The sequence below is a fragment of the Mandrillus leucophaeus genome, unplaced genomic scaffold (genome assembly GCF_000951045.1).
Source record: "Mandrillus leucophaeus isolate KB7577 unplaced genomic scaffold, Mleu.le_1.0 Scaffold1097, whole genome shotgun sequence".
In the NCBI taxonomy this organism is placed as follows: Eukaryota; Metazoa; Chordata; class Mammalia; order Primates; family Cercopithecidae; genus Mandrillus; species Mandrillus leucophaeus.
Genome location: NW_012099176.1, coordinates 65,090 through 92,464, shown reverse-complemented (window position 1 = coordinate 92,464; position 27,375 = coordinate 65,090). Strand labels below are relative to the sequence as shown.

The following is a 27,375-nucleotide window of genomic DNA, read 5'->3' as shown; positions in this document are numbered from 1 at the left end:
AGAGAGGCCAGTGAGGGGTGGAGCACATTAGAACCTCACCAGGAGAGAAATAATATGTTGATATTTCTCTAGAGGCCCTGCCATGGGAACCTGTACTAGCTCATGGGACACGGAGGGTAGGTTGGAGGTGAGGTCAGTAAAAAACCAGATCATGGGTTTATGCCAACCTAGGACAGGCATGAGGAGATGGAGGTTTGGGTGGGGGAAGAGATTTCAGAGGGAGAGTGGACAGGATGTGGAGGCAGGTTGGGATCAGCAATCCCATGGTAGGGGCAGAGGGATTGCATCCTGGGCCTGGCGTGCAGCAGGCCCTGACCATACCTGCCTTTGTGCAGGCTACCTTGGAGGTGAGGTTTAAAGCCAAAGGATGCACCCCAGCTTGCAGATACTTGGATAGGCTCAGGTTGCTATCCTTGTGTGCTAAGGGAGTCAAGAAAGCTCCCCAAAAAGTGTGTGGTGGGGGGTGTTGAGGAAGTTGGGGAAATGGCATCCTAGGATGTGGCTCACCTGACTCTGCTAAATACTTTTGAAGTCTGACTCTGGTAAATACCTGCATCCACTTCCTCTCCCCAGCTCCCCAGCCACCTCCCTCCTACAAGGAGTCCAGAAGCTGCAATGCCAAAAGCAGACTACCAGCAAAAAAGGTGGGGAAAGAAGGGGGTGTTGTGGCCACAGGCCTTCCTTCAAGCTCCCAGAGCCCCCTCCCTTGCATCAGCCCCAAGAAGGGCCAACTTAGTTGCCTTCTTTCCAGGGATGCGTCAGGGTGTGCCAGGCTTTTCCTGCATCTGTCTCATGGAGGTGAGGGTAACACTCCTTCCCCAGGCATAAGTGTTCTTAGGAGCTCTGATACCTTCTGCAATTGTGTTTTTCTCAGACATTGTAAGGAGTTAAGTTCTAGGGTGGAGTATTAGGGTGTTTTTGCATTGCTAAAAATAAGTACCTGAGGCTGGGTAATTTATAAAGAAAAGAGGTTTAATTGGCTCAGGGTTCTGGAGGTTGTACACAGCATCTGCTTAGCTTCTGGGGAGGCCTCAGGGATCTTTTACTCATGACAGAAGGCAAAGCAGGAGAGGAAGCAGGAGGGGGTTGGGAAGTGCCACCCTATTTTAAATAATCGGATCTTACAAGAAGTCAGAGTGAGAACTCACTCATTACCAAGGGCACAGCTGAGCTGTTCATGAGGGATCTGCCCCCATGGTCTAATACCTTTCACTATACCTCACCTCATCTAACATTGGAGATCACATTTCAACATGAAATTTGGAGGAGACGAGATCCAAACCTTATCAGGTAGGGTCAGAGGTCCTGCTAAAACTGTGACCGTCGGGAATGTTGTTCAGTTATTAGTGTTCTGTACGTAACGGGTGCTAGGTGGGCTGCCTGTGTAAATTCCATTCCCTGCCCCTGGGGCATGAGCTTCAAATGGAAGTTGCGCTTGCCACCAGGCAGGCCTCCTTCTCCTCTCATCTGCCCCAGAGACGCAGGTGGGTCCAGCTGCCATGGAGGTCATCCTGAGCCGTCCAGGCAAACACTCCCAGTCTGGCCCCTTCTTCCCTTCTATTCTGGCTCCCATGCCTCCCAAAAACCCTCCTCTCCAGGCAGCATGGTCTTTGTCCATCCTCTTCCCCTCCACCTTGCTCAGGAAGTTCCCTGCCCACTGGACCGACGGTCTAGGTTCAGCTCTGTTTCCACCTTTCCTGCTGAGCCCATGCCTTGGTCTGCAGGGCCGACCTCTCCTGGCTGGGTCCAAACTTGAGAGTTCTGTGCCACATGATTTGGCCCCGTCACTGCCCTCTCACGGCTTGTGTGACTTCCTCTGTGCGCACCTTGGCTTCCAGCTGGAGCAGCCTCCGTGTGGGTGGAACTTTGGTGGATGCTCACGGGGCACCTGACCTGGAATCTGAGCTCAGGAGAGCTGCCTGGTATATGAGCTTGTTTCTTCTCAGATTCTGGGCTGTGGCCCAGAATGGTGCCATTATTCTCTCTGCCAGTGTTTCAGCGGCCAGCAGCCTTGTGACCTGGGGCCTGATGCAGGGGCAAGGTTAATTTGCCAGACTCTGGCCTCAAGGCTTCTTTCCCCGCAGTTCCTGGATTCCAGATGCTCTCATTTCTGGCTGGGGACCCAGTTCCTGATACCCTTTACCCCAGTCACTCAAACTCTGCCCACTACCAGTACCTCTGGCCCCAGGAACCTTCCCCAAGAGTCCCCTGGGGAATTCCAAATCCCCTAAGGCATGTTCTCCACCCTTCTGAACTGATCCCATTTAGGGTCCCAGGGACAGAGGCAATACCAGGGCTTTTCCCAGGGCGTGGGGGTGGGGGGTGGCGAGGAGCGGGACAGACTCCTTCAACATCTCTCATCCCCTATCCCTGGCCTCACATAGTAGTTATGGGGAAACAGATACCATTCTGAGGCAGTGTTACTTATGCTAGTCATCCAAAACACAGGTTCCGTTTTGAGAGATGCTATCGTAATGCAGACCAGCTGGAATATCTCAGAGGTCCTTTCCCAAGGAAGGTGTGACCTTTGTCATAAGAGCTTTGGGATCAGGTGCTGTGGGGTTGGCAGGGGTGAGGCATTGCATTGGGGGAGATGGGTGGGCAGAGGGGGTGCCAGCCCCTCTTATTTACCCTTGGGTTTTTTTGTCTTTTCAGCCTGGAGGCCGGCCCTGAATCTCGCTGCCCTGGACTGTGCTGAGGAGACCAACAGCGCAGTCTGCAGAGACTTCAACATCCCTGGCTTCCCAACTGTGAGGGTGTGTGACTGACGGGAGGGGAAGGCAGGCTAGGCCTGCTCTGTTTCCCTTTATAAGGGAAAAGGGCCATGTGGGATGTGTCTGGATGGGCAGATTTCGGCTGCTGTGATTTGAGCTGGGAGGTGATCATCACTTGGGCTGGTGAGAGCTCCCAGCTCCCAAGGTCCTCTTCGATTGCTCTCTCTCCTGACCTCCAAGCCTTAGAGGTCTGATCTAACTCTATAAAACCAGGATTCAGGCTCTGACCCATCTGTGGGCAGGGTCAGACTCTAGGAGCGTAGTGGTTCCCCACAAAGGGACCCAGACACTCTGGCAAGCCTCAGCCTCCTCAGGCAAATGCCTTGAACCACAGGTAGCTGAGAAGGGACCTGTCAGGATAGCTTCACCCCACTGTCAGAATGTCAGTGCCTCAGGCAGCAGGGATCCCTGGCACGGGAATTATCATACCCAAGGCATGAGGGCTCTGTCACCCCAGCTCTGGTGGAAAGTGGCACGAGATCTCTGATGATGCCTTACCTGCCAGCCTGCCCACCGCAGGGCATCAACAGCTTAATTAATGTCTGAACAGCTTCCAAGGCTTTCAAATAGGAGGCCTTGGATAGTCCAGAGCAGCAAGGCTGCTACAGTTATGGTGAGGGCCCTCCCCTGGGCTCAGGCCTGGCTCCAGTCCAATTAGTTTTCTTCCAGATTAGAGAAGCCAAATTCAAATCTCTGTCTCTGTATCACCAGCTATAAATAATATGTACCCTTCCACCAGAATGGCATCTAGCAAAGCAGTTTCCTCTGTAGCCATTAAGAATAATTATGAAATGCCTTTGAAAGCTGAAATGCCAAGGATTGTCCCTGAAACAAGATACCTCTGAGCTGGGGGTGGGGGCGGCCAAGTTTCAGACAGAACTGTGAGCCATAACACAGCTTAATTACCCCAGCAGCATCCATCCGGGAAGTAAGGCCGTGGCTCCACCAGGAACGTCCAGCTCTAACTCCATGTGACCTTTCTGTTCCTCAAGCCCAGTGCAACGCCCCCTGGACTCAGGGTTTCCACACCTAATAGAAGTCCCTTCCTAAACTGTTACCACATAGGGTCAGGGCCCCCCAGGCCCCGGGTTTAGCTGAGACCAGGTTGGTCTCTGGACAGTGTGGTGAACCAACAGCTACTGCCACGTCATTGAAAAGTGGCAGCAGAGAGACTGCATGTCAATCATCCCTTTGAAATAAAAGGCCTTCCTGGCAGGGACGTGGCGCTATCCTTGGCCCTAAGGTGTGTAATTGAAAATATTCAAACAGGGCACTCTGTTCCTTTGGCTGAACCAGGTGAGCAGCCCTCAGTGGGAAGCTGTGGGCAAATTAGTGTGGCAGCAGGAACCGTCATTCACAGGCTGATGTTTTTCTCACAGTGAGCATGGGGCACAGGGGTACAGCCACTGCCCAGCCCCCAGGGGAGGGGTTGACACTGGTACAGCAGCCAGGGCAGGATGACCAATTGACAGCCAGGGCCTGATACCTGGGCTTTCTGACTCTGCCTGGAAGAGGCTGGGCACAGCAGGGATGAAGGAGGTGGCCCAGGCCCAGCAGGTCAGAGGCTCCTCAGCGCCACCCCATGTCACGCAGCGCACGCAGCCTGGATGCCTCAGGTGAGTGTCACCATCTCCTGAACTGCCTGGCTGGCTGTGGGAGGGGCGCTGGGAGGGCCCTCCCTGTGCTCCTCAGCCTTCCCCTGTCTCCAGACGGCAGCACCTGGCAGGGCCAGTCTGGTAGTCATCTGTCCACAGACCAACACGGTGGCGTCCCCCAGCACAGCCTTTCCTGCCTCTCCTGAGGAACCTGCAGCTCAGTTTTGGCCAGGGGAGACTCAGTGCCCAGTCCATAGGCCAAGTGGCTTGAGCTGGCAGGTCCCTGCTCTGAGGTCCTATGCAGCAGCTCTCAAATAGTTTCTTACTGTGACCATCTGTAAGCAGTACACATTTTTACATTGTGATCCCAAAGTTGGTATGTATCTATTATCACTAGAACACAAGTTTCAGATTAATTCTTACTGAGTGCAGTTAAACTATGATATTTTCTGTTCTTTTTTTTTTTTTAATACGGCTGTGATTAAATACATTGATTTGACAGCTCATTACAAGGTTGTTTCTAGTGTTTGGAAAACACTACTCAAACAGATTCCAATCTCCAGAGATTCGGGGCCATGAAGAGCCTGGGTGCCCTTGGGCATCGTGGCCAGATCCTTAGGTAGCAGAGCTGCCCTGGGGACCGCTGGTGGGCAGAGACATAGCCCTGTTGCCCTGCCTGCTGCCCCCTGGGGGCTGGAGCCTGTCCTTGCACTCTGCCCATGAAGAGCTGAAAGGCCAGGGCAGCTGAAAGGCGAGGGCCCGTGTGAAGCAGGGGGAAGAGAGAGTGCTTTTGGTATGGGGACAGGCCCACACACACGAGTCTGGCCTCCCCCAGTGGCATGTGTGACTGACCTGCCTCTGGCCGCTTGCCAACATGAGCAAACAGTGAGCTTCTACCAGCCCAGCCTGTTTAGTAAACACCTGGGCCTGAAGGGCAGGCTGGCTGTGTCAGGTCCCCATCAGGCTGGAGCCAGAGTCCAACTGGAAGGAAACAAAGGTATGCAAGAGGGAGGGGCTGGTTGGCTGCAGGTTCTGACTGGAGCTTGGTGACCTAGAGGCTGGAACTTCCGAGTCAAGGGGCTTCTCCGTGGGCCTCAGGAGTGCCCTTCAGTGGGAATAGAATGGGACTTTTGATGGCCGAAGGCCTGGCCAGAACAAGGGGTACACAGCACAGCAGCATAGGGGTGGGGAAGGGCGGATCTTCCCTCTTCAAGGCTCTGAGGAGATCAGTGATGTTTCACATCCTGGCCTCACTGCTTACTGTATGTGGCTTGGAAAGTCACTTGTCAGTGCCCCAGCCGTGGACCCCAGTTTCCTTGTCTGTAAACATGGGGTGATAACATCCACCTAAGAGGACCGTTGCCAAGTGTGAAGTGAGGTCTTCCATATGAAAGTGCCACCACACCACGCTGGTGTGATTTGGACTTCAGTAAAAGTTTGCTTCCTTCCTGTTGTCCCATCTCCCTCCTGGGCCACCCATGGGGCTGCTGGTAGCTGCTCTGTGGCCGCTGCTGGACTGTGTGGCAGTCCATATGTCTGTCAGCAGCCACTGCGGGCATGCTTGCTGGGTGCCCAGCACTGCACTCACCACTGCAGGCGAGGCCAGGAGCGTGAGATCCCCAGAGTCCATGGCCAGTGAGAGGCAGCCAGCAACAGGTTCCCAGGGAATGCCACAGGAGTTTGCTGGGCTCACGGAACTCTTTCACTCGTCAGAAAGGAGTTCGTGTAGGAGGGGACCTCAACTTGGTATTGGGGTTTGGCTAGGAGAGAGGAGTGTGGGTGGGCCTCACAGGCGAGAAGGTGAGAGCCAAGGCCCTGTGTGGGCGGGGTGAGGTGGCATGTTGAGGAGACTTGTCCAGCTGGGCAGAGGCTCATGTTGAGGGATGAGGCAGAGCTGGAGGAGGAGGGAGCCCAGAAATGGCAGGTCCTTGAATGCAGGTTTGGGAGCGGGGACGCCCTGTGAGGGTACAGAATCTGGGCTGTTACCTTTTGTGGCTTTTGCTAGAAGGGGAGATGTCGGGGAGGAAGGCAGGACTCCAGGATGTCTCCTGTCTCTCTCTGGAAAAAGGAGGTGGGCCCCTTTCTCAGCAGTCAGCTGCTGTTGTGGGGTCTTCTCCAAGGATCATCCACAGTGTTGGAAGTGGTTAAGGTGGATCCTCATGGGCTTACCATAAATATCTGGAGGCTAGACCATTTTCCTTAAAACATGTTATAAAAGCTGGAATTGAATGCCATCGGTGTCACCCCTGGGAAGTGTGCTTTCTCTTGAGCTCTTTTGACCCCAAGAAAGCAGTCACTCCGTAGTTTCGTGAAGACCAGCCGGGTGTTGCCTGGTTTTCTGCCATTAGGGAGCGGCTGGAGGTCTTCCAGAAGCTCCTGTGTAAAGTGATGAAAGAAAAGGGATGGGTGATGACTGCTCCTGAGAAAAGAAACACACTCCCGAAGTCTTAATTGTCTGCTTCCAGGGAGCCGTGGTGGTTTCCCTTGGGCAGGGCACACACCTCCATGGTTGACTTAATAAGGATACATTTTCATCAGAGGACAAAAATGTGCCCTGACTTGATTTCCACATGAGCTTCCAGGGTGATCAAAGGGCAGAGATTCTCTGTTCAGCTGAACAGATGTCTATTGAGAGATGCCAGACACTGTGGAGCTTGCAGAGATAAATAAAATGTCATCCTGCCTCCTGGTCAAAGGTGGGTGCATGGGTGGGTAGTGGATTCGGGTTGAAGTTCATTGCAGCTGGAGTGGTGGGAATGGAGGGCAGTGTGAGGTTAGTTTGGGTTTGTAGTCTGGACGGCCTTGAATGCAGTGAGTTTGGACATTATTCATTGACAGTGGGGAGTCATGGAAGAGATTTGAGGAGGAGCAAAATGTTCAGACCAGAACTGTGCGTTAGAAAACTAACCTTAGTAGCAGTGAGGAAGATGGCTGGAGAATGAAAAGATTGAGTATACTAAAACTTCTGAGAGCATTAAAGGTGGAGACTGATGTGGTGACCCAAAAATACATCATCGTCTGTCAGGCCTGGTCTAGACAAGGCAGGTGGAGGAGAGGACTTTTGAAGAGGTAACACGGAGGTCAAATTCACAGAACTTGTCAGCTAACTGGATGGCAGGTTTTTGAAGAGGGGGATGGTGTGGGTGGCAGGGAGGAGGACCGGTCGCTGGGTGAGGTAAACACAGGTGGCAAAGCAGGTTGGGAGAGGGGTGACTCAGTCTTGGGGATGGTAGGGAAGGGGATGCATCCTGACACCTGGGTGGAGGCCACCAGAAAGAACCAGGAGTCTAGGACAGGGGAGCACTGAGATGCAAAGGGTTTAGCTGGCAAATCATTTGGACAAACAAAGTCATTGGCTTCGGCAAGGGACAAATGATAGGTTTGTTCATTGATCCCTTTATCCACTCATTCATTTAGAAACAAGATTGAGCAACTTCTTTGTGACATTGCTTTCAACAGCTTTTTAAACAGAAGAGTGTCAGGACCTGACGTGTGTCTGTAGGAGAGACCGGGGTAGGAGATGGGGGTGGGCAGTGGGCACAGGAGAGCAGTCGAAAGTGAAGCTAGGACCAGGGCAAGGGTGGCCAAGTAGGGCTGGTCAGTGTCAAGCCAACCAGGGAAGGGTGGCAACATGAAGGCAATGAGGGAGAGCAACCACGAAATGTGGCACGAAAGATGACGAATGCTCGCCATGGGAGGACAAAGCAGGCAGTAATAACAGTACCACAGAGAGGCCGGGAGGGTGGGGAGAGATCACTGCAGTGGCTGAAGAGAAAGTCACCACAGAGCTTCCTTAGAACGGCTTCAGCTGAGGGTCGTGGGGATGGCGAGAGAGCAGTCCAAGGAGCAAGGGCAGACACTATTCCAGGAACGCTGGCAGCATGGGGACACGGGAAGGAAATGCGGTTGCTGGAGAAGGAAGGAGGGCCTTTCTTCATCCCCATCCTCCTTCCCTTCCCATCCTTTCCTTTTTTAAGGTTTAGACTAGAAGGATTCTAATCTCTTCGTAGGCCTAGGGGGGGCTGTGGTAGAAAAGAGGAATGATGTGAGGTGGCTAGGAAGAAGTTCCTGAGGAGCGTGAGGCGTGGGATCCAGAGCTTGGAGGAGACATTGGCCTGGGAAGTGGGTGCAAAGCTTCCGAGGACAGAGGGAACAGCTGAGGTGCAGCAGGGCCTTCCCTTCAGCCTGCGTCCTGGGGAGAGGCTCTTGGGGTCCCTGCACCCCCCTGGGCCACTCTGGCTGACCGAGCTTCCTGGTCAGACTCCAAGCTGCATGTGGTTGCTGGGATCTTGAGAGGTTGCCTTTTTAAAATTTTCTTATTTTTTGAGACAGAGTCTCTCTCTGTCACCCAGGCTGGAGTGCAGTGGCGTAATCTCAGCTCACTGTAACCTCCACCTCCCAGGTTCAAGCAATTCTCCTGCCTCAGCCTCCCGAGTAGCTGGGATACAGGTGCATGTCACCCCATTTGGCTAATTTTTGTATTTTTAGTAGAGACAGGGTTTTACCATGTTGGCCAGGCTGGTCTCAAACTCCTGACCTCAAGTGATCCACCCACCTCGGCCTCCCAAAGTGCTGGGATTACAGGTGTGAGCCCCCACACCCAGCCTGGAGAGGCTGCCTTTTGGTGGAAGTAATGCAAGCCCCTTTTAATGTGAGCACCTGCTCAGATGTGGGTGACCTGATGGTTGATGACAAAAAATGACCATATTACTTTTCAGAGGTGAAAATAACAGCTGTAGCTGTGGGAAAGCCACCCAGTTCAAGGCTTCATGATGTCAGTGTTGTTCTTGTGTGTAGAAACCAGTCAAAGTGTAACCTGTCTGTAAATAAACAAGAGCACCATCATTATGAATAACTGCAGCACAACATCTCCCTCGGGTTTCTTTTTTATTTTATTTTATTTATTTTTATTTTTTTTTATTTTTTTTTTTGAGATGGAGTCTCGCTCTGTCGCCCAGGCTGGAGTACAGTGGCCGGATCTCAGCTCACTGCAAGCTCCGCCTCCCCGGTTTCTGCCATTCTCCTGCCTCAGTCTCCCAAGTAGCTGGGACTACAGGTGCCCGCCACCTCGCCCGGCTAGTTTTTTGTTTGTTTGTTTGTTTTGTATTTGTTAGTAGAGACGGGGTTTCACTGTGTTAGCCAGGATGGTCTCGATCTCCTGACCTCGTGATCCGCCCGTCTCGGCCTCCCAAAGTGCTGGGATTACAGGCTTGAGCCACCGTGCCCGGCTTATTTTTAATTTTTAACTTTTTGTAGAGATGGGGGCTCACTGTGTTGCCTAGGGTGGTCTTGAACTCCAGGGTTCAAGTGATCCTCCCTCCTAGGTCTCCCAAAGTGCTGGGAATACAGGTGTGAGCCACTGCACCTGACCTGGTTTATTATTTGTCGGCAAACCAAACCTCAAATAGATGTATCTTCAATTTTGTTTATGAAAAAGTATCAGTCCATAAATACTGTAACTTACATTATCAATATCTCATAATCAAGGAAATTTATGACCATTTTCATAAGTATTAGAATAACAATTGTATTAGGCAAATAACATTAAGTAACTGTAAAGAACACTATTTAAATATGTGTGGTATGTATAAGTGGATGGTTTTCATCCACGATAAAAGTTTGTATTAATGTTTTGAAAAGAGAGAGTAAAGCAGTGAGCAGGAGTAAGGGGCCAGGGGAGGTCACAGGGAGCAGAAGGTTGCAGGTGGGGAGAGACAGGTGGCTCCTCTGCAGCCTTTGTTCCTCATGTGGGAGAGGGTAGCAGGTGGCTTCCAGATTTTCTGCCTACAAATGGCTGTAACAAACAAGTCCTAGCCGATCATGGTTCCTAGTGTTTAAAAGATATGAAGGAGGGAAGGGGATGCTGGTGGTGGGTGGTGATGATGCAGTTAACATTTACCGGTTCCTTGGTATGCACCAGGTACCGTGCTAAGCATTTTAGGTGTGTGGTCATGGAATCCTCACAAGTCTTCAAGGTAGATGGCGTCATCCTCATTTCAAAGATGAGAATGCGAAGGTTCGGAGCAGTTGATGCATTGCCTGAGGTCACACAGCAAGAGAAAAGCAGAACCAGTCCTTGAACCGGGTCTGCCGGAGCCCAGGGCCTGTTCTCAGCCACCAGCTTAGGATAAGGCCAAACAGCTCTATCCCAAGGAGGGAGAAGGAAACCAGTGTTTGGCTGTTGGAGGCAGAAGCCCAAGGTGGTGAAAAGTGGCCCTGAGGCTAGGGTCCCACAGGAAGAAGCCTCTTCCCAGCCTGCAGGCTCTCCCCTAGGCAGTTCAGTGGCCGACTTCCAGGACAACTCAACTGTGTTCCCTCCTGAATCGGAAGAGCGCAGGCAAAAGCCTTGGCAGCTGTGTTGCCGCCTGGGCAGAAGCCCAGATTGCCAGGAGTCAGGCTCTGTTCTCTCTGTCCTCGTGCCCCAAGGAGGTGACAGACTAGGCTTGGGGTGTCATGTACGTGGGAAAAGAGGACAAAGTGATATGTTAAATCAGCTAGTCTGTAGCAAGGCATGTTTTCCAGGGACTCAGGCTCTCCCTTCAAGAGGATCTGTTCTGGAGATCCCTTCCTTGATTGTGTCTGCTGTGCCGGGCTGGGACTTCTCAGTGGACAGACACATCAGCCTCTAAGCCCCTTTTCCCAAGTAAGGAGCAAGGGCACATTGACATAGAAGCAAGCTGACATTTCCCAAGGGATGTAGGAAGTGCCTGCACTTCATATTTTCAGATGGGTCTGCAAAGGAATACAGCAATGGTACTTCATCACTCATCCATACGATAAGTATTTGTCAATAATTACATGCTAGGTACTGTGCTGCCTCAGCCTCCTGAGTAGCTGGGATACAGGTGCATGTCACGACGTTTGACCAGAAATGGCCCTCGTGGAGAAAAGTGTATGAGCTGCTGCCCACAGGATTCCCGGATGCTTCCGAGGGGTGGATGGGAGGGTAACGGGAGGGAGCCAGTGTCCAGCTCCTAGAGCAACCTCCCCCCAACTCACCATTTTACAGATGAAGAAACAGGCTCGGCTGGGCACAGTGGCTCACGCCTGTAATCCCAACACTTTGGGAGGCTGAGGCGGGCGGATCACTTGAGGTCAGGAGTTCGAGATCAGCCTTGCCAGTATGGTGAAACCCCATCTCTACTAAAAATACAAAAAAAAAAAATTAGGCGTGGTGGCGGGCACCTGTGGTCCCAGCTACTCGGGAAGCTGAGGCAGGAGAATCCCTTGAATCCGGGAGGCAGAGGTTGCAGTCAGCCAAGATCATGCCACTGCACTCCAGCCTGAGTGACAGAGCAAGACTCTGTCACCAAAAAAAAAAAAAAAAAGAAACAGTCTCAACAACATTAAGTGATTTGCCCAACTACCGCATTGAATAAGTAGGCAGATTTTCAGAGCAGTAAGTGGCTGCGCTCTTGGCCACTATCTATCACTGATGCCCGCCTGTGTGTTTGCTTCCAGTTCTTCAAGGCCTTTTCCAAGAACGGCTCAGGAGCAGTATTTCCAGGTGGGTGCCCAACTCTGGTTGTCCTGTTAGCATCTTACTCCCCCAACCTCCCTCTTCGCCTGGGTTTCTATTGAGGTGGAGAAAGCCCTGGCAGTCGGCGGGGTCGAGGGTGAGGTGCTCCCCACGGGAAGTCTAACTTGTGTCTTCCTAAAACTGTCCTCTCAGTCAGCCTTAGGGAAAGGCAGGTTGAAGAAGCCCTTCAGGTTGAACGTATCCAGGGCCCTAGGGTCAGGACAAGGGCACCATATTCCCAGAAGAGCTCTCCCCTCACAATGGGGTTGGTACCCAGAGACCAGACCAGAGCCCTTGGGGAATGTCCTGATGGCTCCCAGTTCTGAGAGATCCTTTCCTGTCTGAGCGATGGGTGTCCTTGCACTGCTTGGGGCCACAGGGGGAACCCTCAAGCCCCATTCTTCTAGCACAGGGAAGGACTGATGCCTCGTCTGTCTCTGTCAGAGCTGGCTGTGCCCTCAGCCCTTTGTTTCTGAGAGTGAAGGTGGTAAGTGTGCTGTGGAAGCAGCTCTGCTCTCCTGACACCCCGCTCACGCCTGTTTTCATTTACAGTGGCTGGTGCTGACGTGCAGACGCTGCGGGAGAGGCTCATTGACGCCCTGGAGTCCCATCATGACACGTGGCCCCCAGCCTGTCCGCCACTGGAGCCTGCCAAGTACTTTGGGCTGGGGCAGGTTTAGTGCATAGTGGGCCAGGATCCCAGGCCTAGGAGTGAGAGGGTGGTGGGAATAGCAGGGTGGGGACCCCAGTTTATTCTCTTTGCTGCCTTTGCCTGTGGGGCTCACACCCCAGTCTGCTGGAGCTACTCCAGAACCAAGTGGCAGCTGATGGCTGGTGGTGGGCTTCCTATCGCGCAGGTCCTACTGAAGAGCCTTGTTTTCCTGGGGCTGACTGATGGGTGCAAGGATCCATCCCACAGGTGGGAAGGAAAAGATGGGTGGGGTTTCTCCAGGTTGTACCTGCTGCTGTTTCTTGCCTCCTGCTTGCCCTCAAAATGTTTGGCGGACGCAGCAGATTTTCACATGCTCTATCCCCGGAAAGGCCACTGAGAGTCAGAATGGCGTGAGGAGGAAAAAGGAGATCAAACATTTTGAGGGAAATGGAGGGGAGGTGGAGAGAAGGTGGTTATGCCTGGAGCATGGGGGTGGCCCCTGACTCTGTACGGCAGAGCGTGGGGTGCAGTGGCTGGTGCTCTGTATCTGTCGACCAGGCAAACTTCCCAGCTTGCCTCTTTTCCAGGAAAATGAAGACAGTAAGGTACATGGGGTCTTGCCCATACTCTCCCAAAGAAGGAGGCAGCTAGATTAAAAACACTAGGCCCCCCACTTCTGGATCAGAACTCAAGATAGGATAATGCGCACCTCAGAGGACTCTTGCCAAGAAGGAACAAATCCATGCCCAGTCTTGAACACAGTGGAGGCCCCAGGTGCTAAGAAGGCCTCACGAGGCCGCTGTTGGTGCGCAGAGGCTCTCTTAAAATTTTGTGTGCGGGTGCTCTCAGAGACATGGCCCTGCTGAGAGATTGTGTTTCCAAGTGTCAGTTGGGGTTGAATCCAACTCACAATGACTCCTTTGTCATCTTTCCCAATTTTCCATCCTCCAGAGGGCCTTCGGGGGACCCTGGATGCAGCATAGTCTTTATATGGTTTGGGGTTCTGCAGCCAGACCCTGTCTCTCCAGAAAACACCCATGTCAGCCTGTGTCCTGGCCCTTGCTTCTTCCATTTCTCAATGACTGTGTCTCCATCTCCCTCCTTCCACACACATGTACATCCCTCATGGCACATTTTCAATGGGGTATCTCAAAAGCAACAGATCAAGCAAACCTACCAAGGTCTCTCAAAGTGATCCTTTTTTTTTTGAAGACAGAATCTCGCTCTGTCGCCCAGGCCAGGAGTGCAGCGGCGTGATCTCAGCTCGCTGCAACTTCCACCTCCTGGGTTCAAGCGATTCTGCTGCCTCAGCCTCCCGAGTAGCTGGGACTACAGGTGCCTGCCACCAAGCCTGGCTAATTTTTTGTATTTTTAGTAGAGATGGGGTTTCACCATGTTGCCCAGGGTGGTCTCAAACTCCTGAGCTCAGGCAATCCTCCTGCCTTGGCCTCCCAAAGTACTTAGGATTACAGGCGTGAGCCACCGCACCCAGCCCAAAGCTATCCTTTTAAAGAACTTTAGGAAGGAGGCAGAGATGTGTGATGAAAGGTGAGCTGCCCCTTTCAGAAGTCTGAGGGTGGGAGTGGGGAAAGGGGTACTGGCCCGCATGTAGGTCGTGCTCTTCTGCCAGCTTAGGGAAGCGGTCTGAAAGGCTGGCTACCTGATGCCACCCTAAAGGCTCAGTGCCTCCTTCCCTCCACGCTAGTGGGGTGCACTCAGGTGATCACCTGTCTGTCATATCCATTTGGACTGTCACTGGCTGGGCTCCAGCATCAGTGCCATGTTTTCTTTTGTTTTGTTTTGTTTTGGAAACTGGGCCTCAGTTTCCTCATCTTAAAATAAGGAGATTGGGTTAGATATATAGATGGCTCCTAAGGTCTGCTGAACCCAAGGCTTTCTGATTCTTTCATTCCTTTTTAATGCCTGCTTTAGGAACAAAAGAGCACATCTCCCACTTGGTCGTGACTTGTCATAGTTTAGACTTACAGCTGTTGGGTTCTAATACCCCTAGCTCTCAGGGGACCAATAAAAACCACATCCAGTCAGCCTGGGCCTGCCCCAGCACATAGAGACAATTGGTCTCAAAGCAGCCCTTCCCAGTCCCCCCCCCCACAGGGCCCCCCCCCCCCCCCGGATTTTTTTTTTTTTTTTTTTTTTTTTTTGTTGAGAAGGAGTTTTGCTCTTGTAGCCCAGGCTGGAGTGCAGTGGTACAATCTCAGCTCACTGCAACCTCCACCCCCAGGGTTCAAGTGATTCTCCTGCCTCAGCCTCCTGAGTAGCTGGGATTACAGGTGCCCGCCACCACACCCGGCTAATTTTTGTATTGTTAGTAGAGACGGGGTTGCACCATGTTGGCCAGACTGGTCTCGAACTCTAGACCTCAGGTGATCCACCCGCCTCAGCCTCCCAAAGTGTTGGGATTACAGGTGTGAGCCCCCGCACCCGGCCCACTCCTGACTCTTAAAAGAGACAGGAAGCAAAAACAAAACCAAGCACCCAAGGTAGGTCAGATGAAGAGCCAGGGTTAGATAACAAGGGCAACATCCTTTAGGACTAAAGGTTTGGTTGACTCCCTTGGAGGGCCCTGTGTGGAAGCGGAGGAGGGTGGGATGGCCGTACCAGCAGCACTGCATCACCGGCAGGCGTTGCCAGCGGTTTTGTCTTATTTCTGCTGGCTGTGCAGAGTGACTGCCAGAGTTGTCTCTTGCAGGCTGGAGGAGATTGATGGATTCTTTGCGAGAAACAAGGAAGAGTACCTGGCCCTGATCTTTGAAACGGGAGGCTCCTACCTGGGTAGAGAGGTGAGCTGCCCTGAAGTTCCCTGCAATTCCTGGATAGCCATGGAGAGAGAGCCCCAGTTTGGGAACAGGGCTTTTCCTGCCAATTCTAGGGTGTTGGCTGCCTGGGTCTTTTAGCCTGGCATTGGCCTGACCCCTCCTGGGAGCCATGGGAAGTGCAGGGGCTGGACCTTTGCATTCAAAAACCTTTCTGTTTATTCTTATCTCCTTCATGGAAACCAAATGTAACACTTGCTGTTATTGAGCATTGGACCAGATTGCTGACACACGTAGCTGCTAATCCCCAAAATTAATGAAGGTGATCAAATAGAATGCCCAAGATCACACAGCTAGTAAGTTGGTAGAAGAAGGCTTTGAACCAGGTCCGTCTGGCTCCAAAGCCAATGTTGTTTCCACAATGTCCCACCCCATGGGATTGGAGTGAAATATTTGGGAGGGAGGGAGCATTAGCGATGCACTAGCGCCACCGGAGGAAATGGGGTCCTTCACCCAGGTGCTGCTCTGTCTCATGTGGAGTGTCTGTGAGCCAGCTCCCCGGCGCTTCCGGCTGCAGTGCCCTGTCTAGAGAGCGGGGATGATGACGTTTCTTAATGGTATTGTTGGGAGAGTCAAATGCAGCAGTTTATGTAAAGGGCCTGGATTGCAGCTGACACATAGGAGGTACTTTATAAAGATCCATTCCCCTCGCCTAACGGAGAGAGCTCACCGTTCTGCCATTGGTTCATGGACTTCTCCATAGTCCACTTGTGAGCTTTTCCCAGCTGCAAAGGTGGGATGTGCCAGTGCACGGGAGATGCTCCAAGGCAGTGCAGGGAGACAGGCATGAGAGTAGGCATGAAATTAAACTGCCCTGTCGGCCTGAGTGATTTTGCTGCTGAAACTCATCAAGCACAGCTGAGAGTCTGAGCGGAAGCCAGATGCCGTCTCCAGGCCTCTCAGCCCTGAGAGGGGAGGCACAGGGGTTGGGGAGGGGAAAGACAGCTTGGCTGAAGAAGTGCCTGTCCCTCTAGGGTCCCAGTTCATGCCTGGGGTCATACATGTTACGTAGAGGTGATACACTGTGGTTGGAATCAGGTCTTCTCCCTCCCCTCCCACCACAGTCCCTTGAGTACCTACAGGCAGGGGTCCCAGTGGTTGGAGCCAAGTGCCCCATGTCCACACAGGGGTGCTTAGCGTGGGACCAGTGACTAAGGGCCCAGGTTCTGGAGCCACACTAAGCTGGGATTTGTAGCACAGTTCAGACATAGGCAAGCTGTGTGAGCTGGAGGCATGGTTTCACTTCTAAGCCTCCATTTCTCCGGCTACAAGATAGGAGCTTTATTTATTTACTTTGATTTTTTTGAGATGAAGTTTCACTCTTGTTGCCCAGGCTAGAATGCAATGGCACTGTCTTGGCTCACTGCAACCTCCACCTCCCAGGTTCAAGCATTTTTCCTTCCTCAGCCTCCCAAGTAACTGGGATTACAGGCATGTGCCACCATGCTTTGCTAATTTTGTATTTTCAGTAGAGACAGGGTTTCATTTTGGTCAGACTGGTTCTCAAACTCCTGACCTCAGGTCATCTGCCCACCTCGGCCTCCCTAAGTGCTGGGATTACAGATGTGAGCCACTGAGCCCAACTAGAGCTTTATTTTTATTGTTTTGAGACGGAGTCTCGCTCTGTCGTCCAGGCTGGAGTGCAGTGGCGTGATCTCGGCTCACTGCAAGCTCTACCTCCTGGGTTCACGCCATTCTCCTGCCTCAGCCTCCCAAGTAGCTGGGACTACAGGCGTCCACCACCACGCCAGGCTAATTTTTTTGTATTTTTAGTAGAGATGGGATTTCACCGTGTTGGTGAGGATGGTCTTGATCTCCTGACCTCGTGATCTGCCCGCCTCAGCCTCCCAAAGTGCTGGGATTACAGGTGTGAGCCACCAAGCCCGGCCTGGGAGCTTTATTTTTAAGTAAACACTTAACGTACCTACTATGTGCTAGTCACTGTTACAGCATTTTAGTAAAGTTAACCCCTTCTGTTCTCAGAACAGCCCCCCCGAAGCTGGTGGTATTATTATTGTTGTTGTTATTATTTTGCAAGTAAGGAAATTGGGTCAGGGAGTGGTTCGGTGCAGTGGTGCCAGGATTCCAATGCAGGCGACCGTAGCGTACGGCGCCGCATCTCTTAGTCTCCTGAGAATAGCTGCTATTTCAGTGTTTCTCTGAAGATAAATGAGGCGATCTGTGTGGATACTACATGATACCTACACAATACGTGTTAGCTAGTGCTTTCTCTTATTTCTTTCTAAAAAAAAATAATGATGACTGAGAAGTGTATTTTTCTAATTTGGAGTCTAGGTAGGAAGCGTTACAAATATAAGAATAAAGGCTAGTGGGCGCCACCTGCTCCATGGTGAGGCGTGAGAGGTCAGTAATAGAAGCTCGTGCCTGCCATTTGCAGATGGCCTGTCTGATTATGCTCAGAACTTCTCTTCCCATTTCTAATGTGGAGACATTGTCATTCTCAACAAGGCCTCTTGTTGCCTTCAGAGAGCCCCACGTTAAGAAGCGTTTTCAGATCTTATAACTATACACATTGACCAAAGGGCCCCTCTGACTGCTGCACATACTGGGCTCAGAGTTAGCCTGCTGTTTAGAAGTTTACCCAGTTCCAAAGGTTTATTTTGTTTGTATCCTAACCATGAAATTTGTTACCATATGTATTTGGACACAATAAGATCACAGTTCTTTAAACATCTGTGACTCAAGCTTCCATAAGGAAGACTGCTCTTGCCCCCACCAATTGATATTTCAAACAAACAATGATTAGTGATTTCTAAAGGGATATTTTCCTTTTAGAAAAATGTTATGAGAAGGCCCTGGGGAATCCTGGACATCAGAGAGCAGTCAGATCTTGGGGTGTGAAGGTCTTAAGGACAAGAACGTGCTGGCTCAGTACAAAAAACAAACAAGAATTAAAATGAAACCACATTTTATTGTGCTTTTTACAAATTGCTTTCATTAGAAGGAAAATGCTACCCAGTTGGGACTGTGGTAGGAGATTAAAGCGTGTGTGCTGTGCACAGCTCCAAGGCCTCCCCTCCTGGGCAGTGGTTGGTACTTGTTACTTGCCGGCTAGCTGCCGTTGATGGCGAGTGTCTCTCGTGCATCACTGTGGCCCACTGTTTGTGGGTTTAGAGTCTGGAAGGAGCACAGCTGCCATCTGGGTGCCTTCACAGAGCTGAGACTCAGCCCTGGCTCCCTCCACCCAGTGGCCTGGCCCCCAGATGTCCTGCTGTCCCTGCAGGTGGCTCTGGACCTGTCCCAGCACAAAGGCGTGGTGGTGCGCAGGGTGCTGAACACAGAAGCCGATGTGGTGAGAAAGTTTGGTGTCACTGACTTCCCCTCTTGCTATTTGCTGTTCCGGAACGGCTCTGTCTCCCGAGTCCCCGTGTGAGTATCCTGTCTCCTGGTGTCCCCTCTCCTCCCTCCCTGTGCTCATCCTTCCTTCTTGCCCAGAGGGGCTGCCCACCTTTCACAGTGGCTAACATGTTCTTTCTGAGGAGCCCCCTGCAGGAGAAACTGCAGTCTGCTGTCTGCGGGGCCAGCGCCTCCACCTTCAGGAGCCTGGGCCTGGAACCCTGACCCTGCTCCGCAGCTCAGAGACCTCAGAGGCCTCAGCTCGCCCCACGCAGTGTTGTCTGCACCCCCATTATGTCCCCACCACAGCCCTGGCCCTCTTCCCCACCCTCTTCTGTTTGCAGGCAGACTCATTGGCAGGCTGCAGGCCCGGCAAGCACTCAAATATGCTTGACCCTCCCTCTCTTTGGTTTTCTAATTGCAGAAAAGTTCATTAGCAGCCAGACAATAGCGAGTTCCAAAATGCCGAGAGAAAACAATCAGGCCAGCCTCAGCCCCTCTGCCAGGCTCCCACTGCTGAATGGCCCGTTAATGGCACCAGATGGTGCCTTGGTGCCCTCCCTGGGCAGATGATTGATGTCAGCCAGGCCCTGCAGGCAGGAGCGTTGGGCCAGGGAGGCAAGGCTTGCCTGTGGTGCCTGGTGAGGTGCTCCTCGGGGCCCTCAGTGCTGACCCACACAGTGCCAGGCAGGATGGCCACTCAGCCTCACCCTGGCCCAAATCACCTGCTAGAGGGCCCAGGAGGCACGATGCCACCGAGGACAGGGAGGTGCTCACTTTCCGGGTGGGCCCAGAAAGTGCCAGTGCTGGTGGGGAGAGAAGGCATTGTCTCCTCTCTCAGAGTTGGTGGAGGGGAAAATTGTTTGTGACGATGCTGCCTCCCAAGCCATCTGCTCACTGAGAAACCCTGGGCCAGGATGGAGTGGAAGGAAGCTGTGCGTCCCATGCCAGCTCCCCCGGGGCGGCCCTCATGCTGCTGCTGGGCCTGGCGTCTCTCTCTCCAGGGGCCCTAGCTGTGGGTGAGAGAGAATATGTGCTCAGGAGGTATCTTGTGCCCTAGAGGACTCCCTCCCTGTCGGAAAAAAGAAAGAAGCCAAAAGGACTGTAAAAAGATTTAGAGAATTCTGAAGGCTGTTTGTCATTGTTGGTACCTGTTTTTTTTAAAAATCGCGTATCAAACTCCCTGGACTTCTTAGGGGGTAATGTCACTCACAGTACCACAGGGCGGGCTTATGGAAGGGCAGCTGCCATTTTGAACCTCGGGGTCCTTGGGGAAGGGAGTCACACCCGCCATTCCTGTCCGTGGGCACCAGGCTGTCCTGTGCCTTTCCATGCCCTGCCTGGAGCCAGAGGGCCACTGGGGGAATTCTCAGGCCCAATTGCCTTACCAGGTGAGGTTTGACATCAGACTGGTGTCAAAGAGGCTTTCCAGAGCAGGTGCAGTGATTAGAAAGGTTAAAGTGAGGCCTGGGTGCCATCTTCTGGCCTCACGGAGGACAAGATGGAATCTAGTTCATGTATTTAATAAACCTTCTGTCTGATGAGCCACCCTGCTTCCTCTTCTGACCTTGATTAGCTCTAATCTTGTTCTCTGCACTCACTGCCTCTCCTCCCTGGTTCTGTGCCCTCACAGGCTCATGGAGTCCAGGTCCTTTTATACCGCTTACCTGCAGAGGCTCTCTGGACTCACCAGGGAGGCTGCCCAGACCACAGTTGCACCAACCACTGCTAACAAGATAGCTCCCACTGTTTGGAAATTTGCAGATCGGTAAGGCCACGCCTGGTTCTCCTCACATCTTCTCCCTCCTCTGTCACAGACCACCACACCTTCACACCCACACCCTCTTGCTCATTCTTCTTCCTTGTCATACGCTTAGTGTGTACATTCTGAGCCAGGCTGTCCCCCACCCTGGGGGCTGGCCCTGCTCAAGGGCCTTCGATGTGTGGGAGCAGCATTTAGCTGCGGTCCCACTGGTGTCTATTGCGGGACTAGGGCTGACTGTGATGAATGCTGGCTGGCACTGCCAGCCATCCTTCACGAGGGAATGAACACCTTCCATGCCCATGCTCCTTCAGCTTAACTCTACTCACAGACAGGGAATCTGCATGGAAGGACACTCTGAGGCCTCCAGACCAGCTTCCCATCCGAGCAGTTATTTCTGCAGTAAATATTTTTGAGTACTCACTGTGTGCTAGGCACTGTGGATGCAGATATGTACAGGCAGATGCAGTCCCTGCTTGTGCAGACCCTACGGCATCCCTTCTAGGCAGGCACCCAACCTCACTTGAATGCCTGTGGTGTCAGTGAGCTCACTGCCTTTTCAGGTCTCCTGTGTGTGTCCACAGTCGTAAGCATGAGAGTGCCCCTCTTCTCTCTGAGGCTCCTTGGCTCTTCTGTTGTGGTTGGGCAGTGAGACAGAGCTGTAGACCTCCTGCACTGGTACCAGCTGCATACCAGGTGGAAACATCTGGCCAGGTTTCTCAGAGCTGGTCAGGACGGTGCCCCTCACAAGGGGATGCATGAGACAGTGGGGGAAAAGTGATGGCAAGAAGGACTTTGCATCTTAGCATGAGGGACTTTAAGCATGGAAAGTGCCAAATGGAGAGACTTTTAGTAGATCAAGGGAGAAGGAGAGAGTGAGAGGTGGTGTGATCATTACGATCATTCCGTCGTTATGAATGATCATTGTAATCATTCAATCATTACGATTATGCAAACCATTGATGTACTTGTAATAGCTTGGGCTGGTGTATGTGGCAGGCTGTGTGCTGGGCATCTTCCATGTGTTACCTTATTCAGTCATGGGGCCACTTCTGGAGGCAGGGCACATGAATGGAGAGGTAAACTGAGGCCCAGGGACACCAAAGTGGAGCACAGAGGAGACCTTGCCCTGAGGGAGAGCATAGGCAGCCACAGTGCGTACCCCGTGAGTTGACCTTATTGGCTCTTTCCAACCTCAGGAGGTAGCAGGGGCAGGAGCGAGTCATGTGTTTTACAGCGAGGTAACTGAGGCCCAGGAAAGTCAACTGAGTTGCCCAAGCTGACAGAACTAGCTCATGGTCAAACTGAGGCCAGAACCCAGGTCTCAAGAGACAGGGGAGGAGGCAGCCAACTTTCCTGGCCCCTGCCATCCGAACCCTGAGCCTGGACCCCAGCATGATGGGCCTGGGGCGGAGCAGCCAGCATGGAGCCTCTGTCCCTTCCCTGAGGGCTGCGGAGAGGCGTGAGATGGGCCCATCTGAGACATGAGGTCTGGCAGCTGTGAGCACATCAGCCCTGAAAGAAACACAGGCCCTGCTTTCCCTGCTGCCCCCAGCCCCCATTTCCCAGCCTTGGTGGGCAGCTAAACCCTGGTCTTTCAGAGAGGGCCCAGTTTTTCCAGACCATGTCATGTGTTTGAACCTGCTGGTCTGACTGTGTCTAGTGGGCTTGGCTCAGAGCTGTCCTGATGAGTGAGTTGCTGGGGCGCTGGCTGTGGGCTTGTAGAGAGAAAACTCCTACTCCCTGCCAGGAGCTGCGGAGAGTTGTTTACATTTGTGTTTGTATTTGATCCTCTCAGCAACTTACCTGTGAGCAGTGTGTTATTGTTCATATCTTACAGATGAGGAATTGAGGCTCAGAAAAATTAGGTTATTTACCCAAGGTCACACAGCACATTTCTGGCAGAAACCAGTGGTAACTTACAAGACTGTGACCATCAGCAGTGCCCCTCCTCTTCTCTCCCTTTAGCCCTGGATGCTCCTTGCAGCCCCTGCACCATGGTTAATACCCCTTTCTTTCTCTACCTCCCTCTGGGTCCTCAGCTCCAAGATCTACATGGCTGACCTGGAATCTGCACTGCACTACATCCTGCGGATAGAAGTGGGCAGGTTCCCGGTCCTGGAAGGGCAGCGCCTGGTGGCCCTGAAAAAGTTTGTGGCAGTGCTGGCCAAGGTGAGCAGGGCCATTGCCTCCCTTGTCTGTGCAATTCCACAGATGGTCAGTGTGCATTCCTGTAAGCTGGGTACCCCGTCAGCGCCTCCCTCCAGAAGCCCATGGTCTGGCTGGACACCTGGACCCACAGCTCTCCCTGTCCACCATAGGTGCTACCCTCCAGCCTCAGCCATACCCCACACCAGTCGCACACTGCCAAGGACAACCCTGCCGCATGCAGCAGTGTGGGTGGGACACAGGGCCCGTGCTTCCCACCTGGGAATATTTCCAGCTGATTCGGCAACTGTGGCTCTGCCTACCTGAGTCCTCAGTCAGAGCCCCAGTGTGGCTTCCCACCCCTTGCCGTGGTCAGTGGAAAAGCAGGACCCCGAGGACACCCTAGCGAAGGAGAGGATGCTCTTCTGATACTCCTTGCTTTCCTCCCAGTCTGACCCGATCTCTGGCCCTGGCCATGCCTTCCTTATTCCTTTATAGTTTCCCCGGGAAGGTGGCTACTCCACGAAGGGTAGCTCCTATTCATTGAGGACCTGATGTTTGTCTAGGATTTAATCCTCTTAACTACTTTGTGAGGTGGGCGGTTTATTTTGTCCACCCCGATTTAAGAGGCCCAGGGAGCTCAAGTGCCATGCCTTCATTCTGCCAGCCCGGAGGTGTTCTCGTCAGGCCTTGAGCCTGTGCTCCTCCCTCTCTGAAGGTGAGAGGTGGCTGCCACTCCCTGTCTGCCCGCTTCCCTTTGGTTCCAGATCCTGGCCAGTGCGTCCTTGCTGGAAACCCGGGACTCTGCTGCTCAGTACTGTTGAGTCAGATGTGGCTCTGGGCGCTTCGGGTTTGGCCGTGGGCTCAGCCTCCCTTGGCCCTGGGGCCCAGATCTGAGCCCGCCCTCCTCAGGGCGGGTCTGCAGGAAGCTGGGGCTGCCCTCGGGGTGATTTGTGCCTCTCCTTGGGAACTTTCTGCCAGCCTGATCCCTTCTTCCCACCTCCTTGTCCTGACCCCCTGGCTTGGTCGCATGCATGCACGGTGACACAGAGGGCCTGACAGGAACGTTTCAGCCTAAGGTAGGACCGTCATTTGCCCCTCACAGAAGTCCCATGCAGAACGAGCTCTTGTTCTTCAGTCCATTGGCATAATAAAGACCTTTCCTCCAAGGCTGAGAGCTGTTTGGTCTTCACAGTGCAGAGACCTGGGGTTGTCAACCTAGAGACTCAGAGGGGAAAAGTCCAGAACGGTCCCATGTACGGTCCCTCCTCCTGACCCATGAAGGAGAGCCCCCAGCATGCTTTCCCAGCGTGCCTCAGACACCCCACCACCCTATCCAGTACCCTCCAAAGGGGTCACCCCAGGAAGATCGGCTTGTGTACTGCTCGCATCTCTCAGCTGTGCTCACTCCTGCTACTTTCTTTGTCCCCAGTGGGGCTGTTTGCAGCCAGTATGGGGGGAAAGAATGAGATACAGGTCCCTGAGCTGGGTAGAGGCTTAAGCATCACCCTCTCCGTGCTTGCTGAGTCTCCGCCTTCAGCAAGGGCTGGGAATGAGCTTGAGATGAAGATGCCTGCCCTGCCAGAGCTAGGGCCCTCAGAGAGGGCAGGGCTGGCAGTGGGGTGTAGGACAGAGGGAAGCCGGGGATGCCCAGCAGTAGCAGTAGAGGCACCTGGGGCACGGGCCTGGAGACCCTCTGTTTGGGTTTTGCCCGCACATCCCCTGGGGTCTGCAGAGTATTCTGGTCCTTGCCTTGCTCGGGTAGCTTCTTCCTGAATAGTAGTATCCTAGCAGCTACCATTTCTTCAGCCCTGCCGGTGCCTGCAGTGCTCTTTGTATATTAGCTCCTCATTCTGTTTCTCAGAGCAGACTCCACAGCATGGCTTCTAGTATGATCTCCGTTTCATAGAAGGTGAAAAAAAGCCCCAGAGAGCTAAAGCACCTTGCCAGGGTCCTCCAGCTGGTGAGGGGCTGGGCAGGGAGCCACACCCACTCGCATCCAGCCCATGCCAGTTACCACCGAGTGCCTGGTGCTCGCAGGCCCGAACGCCTAAGGATGCGAGCGCACACTCTGCTGGCTCCCCCAGCGAGCTGCCAGCCCTGCAGATGCCCGGTCAGTCAGGAGGCCCTCTGCATGTCCTGGCGGTGCCCTTCCACCCTGCCTGTCCCAGCTCGTGCTCCCTCCTTTGAGCAGCTGGCGGGAGCGGCCACTGGGTGGCGTGTGGGCGCCAGAGTTTCCGTGCTCCCAGTTGTCCAGAGCTCCTTAATTCATCCTTCCTTCTGGCACTGTCGCCTTAGAAGGGGAAGTTTCCAAGTCGGGATGATGGCGAAGGTCAGTGAGAAGTGCTGACTTCAAGCTATAAATTTGTGCGTGAGTCCCAGAGGCCCGTGTGGGCTCACCAGGAGGGCACGTGTCAAACCATGGTCTTTTCCGGCCACTTCTCACTCTGGGGGAAGGTGTCCAGCCCAATGTGTGGTAGGACTATTTAATGGCTTTCTCAGAGGAATGGATCTGTTAGCAGATTTTCCTGTTTAGTTATCATTCATATCGCCAGTACCCTTCTCCTCTCAAATGTTTGTCTTCGCTGCAAGTTTCTCAGGGTCCTCATCCCCTCAGCCAGCCTTGTGGATTTATCTGACCAGCTCGCTACTGTGCCCCTCTTTTTCCTGCCCTCCTCCCCTTGTGCTGTGCATGCGCACGCAGACACACACACACACGCACACACGCACACACACACACATACGTCCTCCTTCTGGGAGTCCTTGTGGTTTTAAAGTGCTGATACTAATCAGATTTGAGTTGACTTATTGTCAGAGTAGCTTTTCATGCTCCTCAGAGACCACTGGGAGTTACCATCAAGATCTGGATCTTGGCTGTGAGCCCCTGGCCTGGCTGGTCCTCACTGGCAGCCCATGGAATCCAAATGAAAGGTCTCGTGCCCACCTAGCCCAGCTGGCCAGTCGGTTGGCAAGTCAGCTGTATCCGAGGACCACCCAAAGACACGACTGTGTGGCCCAGGGCTCCCAGCAGCCCTGGCAAGGGGCACAAGTGCTCCCGCCTTCCTCCCAGTGGTGGCACATGGTTGGGGGATGCTGCACAGGAGCCTGCAGTGTGATAGAGGGAGACTTCCAGGACCCCACCCCACTTAGAGTGAGCACCTTCCCTTCCCCATCTTCTAGCCTTACCAGGTGTCCCAGAGCAAAGGTAGTACAGAAGTCACATTTGTGTCTTAGTTAGAATGTTTTCCTGGTGGTTTTGGAACTTTCCACAATACCCCCCACTCCCTGCCCCTCCAGCCTGCTTCTGCATAGCTTCCTACCATCTGCAGGACGGGGAACTTGGGGAATTGCTTTTCACTCTCCAGCTTCTGCTTGTTCCTCCCCACAGTATTTCCCTGGCCGGCCCTTAGTCCAGAACTTCCTGCACTCCGTGAATGAATGGCTCAAGAGGCAGAAGAGAAATAAAATTCCCTACAGTTTCTTTAAAACTGCCCTGGATGACAGGAAAGAGGTGAGTATGGGAAGCAAATAAAGATGTCTCCATCCTTCATATTTATGAGAGTGCAAGGGGTTAACCCTGTTATCTGCAACCTCCTTCGCCAGTTTGCACCAGGGAGTCAGTGGTCTTGGTTGGGTCCTTCCATTAATAATTAATAAATGACTATTGATTGAGCTGTCTATGCACACATCTCATTTAATCCTCATAACGTTAGTGGAAGGTAGATATTCTCCCCATTTAGCAGATGAAGAAACAGTACTTTGAAGAGGTTAAGCAACTTGTCTGGGATCATGCAGCCAGTAAGTGTTTGGGCTAGGATGAAAACTTGGTGAGACACCTGTGCTGCCTCTTAGCGTGTGGTGCTGCTCAGCATGGCCTCCCTGGCCCTCTCCAGGGCACCTTCTGGGCTCCTGCTCATGCTGCTGTTTGCAAAAGTGGGTCACTGCAGCCAGCAAAGGTGTAAATCCTTACAGACTTGTAGGGTGTCAAATCTCGAAGAGACCTCAGAAATAACCCCCTTGTTTTACAGCTGGGGAAGTTGAGGCTAGAACGGGATGCAACTTGATCTGGGCCACAGCTTTTTAGGTCTGCTGCTGCTTCAGTGGGTGGAGCTGGTGAAAGGGAAATGCCACCTTCAAGGTGATAGACTGAGGGACCTCATTTGTCTTAGGACTCTGTCTCCTAGAAGCTTCTCTCTCTGCCTCTCGCATCCTTTTCATTCTCCATATGTGCACTCACACTTGTGTGTCCCTTAGGGTGCTGTTCTCGCCAAGAAGGTGAACTGGATTGGCTGCCAGGGGAGTGAGCCACATTTCCGGGGCTTTCCCTGCTCCCTGTGGGTCCTCTTCCACTTCTTGACTGTGCAGGCAGCTCGGCAAAATGTAGATCACTCACAGGAAGCAGGTACGTCCAGGGCCTGTTCACCCCACTGTGCCTCTGACGCTGCTCTGTTCGACCCTCCAAGGGGAGAGGCAGCAGGGCATCTCTCTTGAATTTCCCCACTGGCTCCCAACTGCCAGAGGATGGGAGGAGTCAGCCTTGGGGCTCCGGCAGGATTGCTGTATCTGCAGGTAGCCCCACATGGCCAGAATAGCACCAATCCCAGGAGGGAACAGACTTTGGGAATTCACCCAGTCCTGTCCTCGGCCCCGGGAGCTCAGGGGCTGAGGCCTCTCCCTGGCTTTCTCCGGGCTTATAGTTTGCTTTGCTTTCAGTCTTCATGAAAAATTTGTGAT

At 52.9% G+C, this 27,375-nt stretch overlaps 1 protein-coding gene across 1 annotated transcript in view; it reads left to right on the top strand.

Moving 5' to 3' along the window:
- The first annotated feature begins 233 nt into the window (after nt 1–233).
- QSOX1 (quiescin Q6 sulfhydryl oxidase 1) overlaps nt 234–27,375 on the top strand; it is a 36,530-nt gene continuing 9,388 nt past the window's right edge. The window contains exons 1-11 of the mRNA XM_011989622.1: nt 234–347; nt 1,992–2,172; nt 2,656–2,756; nt 11,831–11,876; nt 12,441–12,543; nt 15,251–15,341; nt 18,619–18,764; nt 20,365–20,499; nt 22,536–22,665; nt 26,030–26,152; nt 26,896–27,043. Coding sequence (XP_011845012.1) covers nt 234–347; nt 1,992–2,172; nt 2,656–2,756; nt 11,831–11,876; nt 12,441–12,543; nt 15,251–15,341; nt 18,619–18,764; nt 20,365–20,499; nt 22,536–22,665; nt 26,030–26,152; nt 26,896–27,043 — 1,318 coding nt within the window. The remainder of the gene's footprint in view (nt 348–1,991; nt 2,173–2,655; nt 2,757–11,830; nt 11,877–12,440; nt 12,544–15,250; nt 15,342–18,618; nt 18,765–20,364; nt 20,500–22,535; nt 22,666–26,029; nt 26,153–26,895; nt 27,044–27,375) is intronic.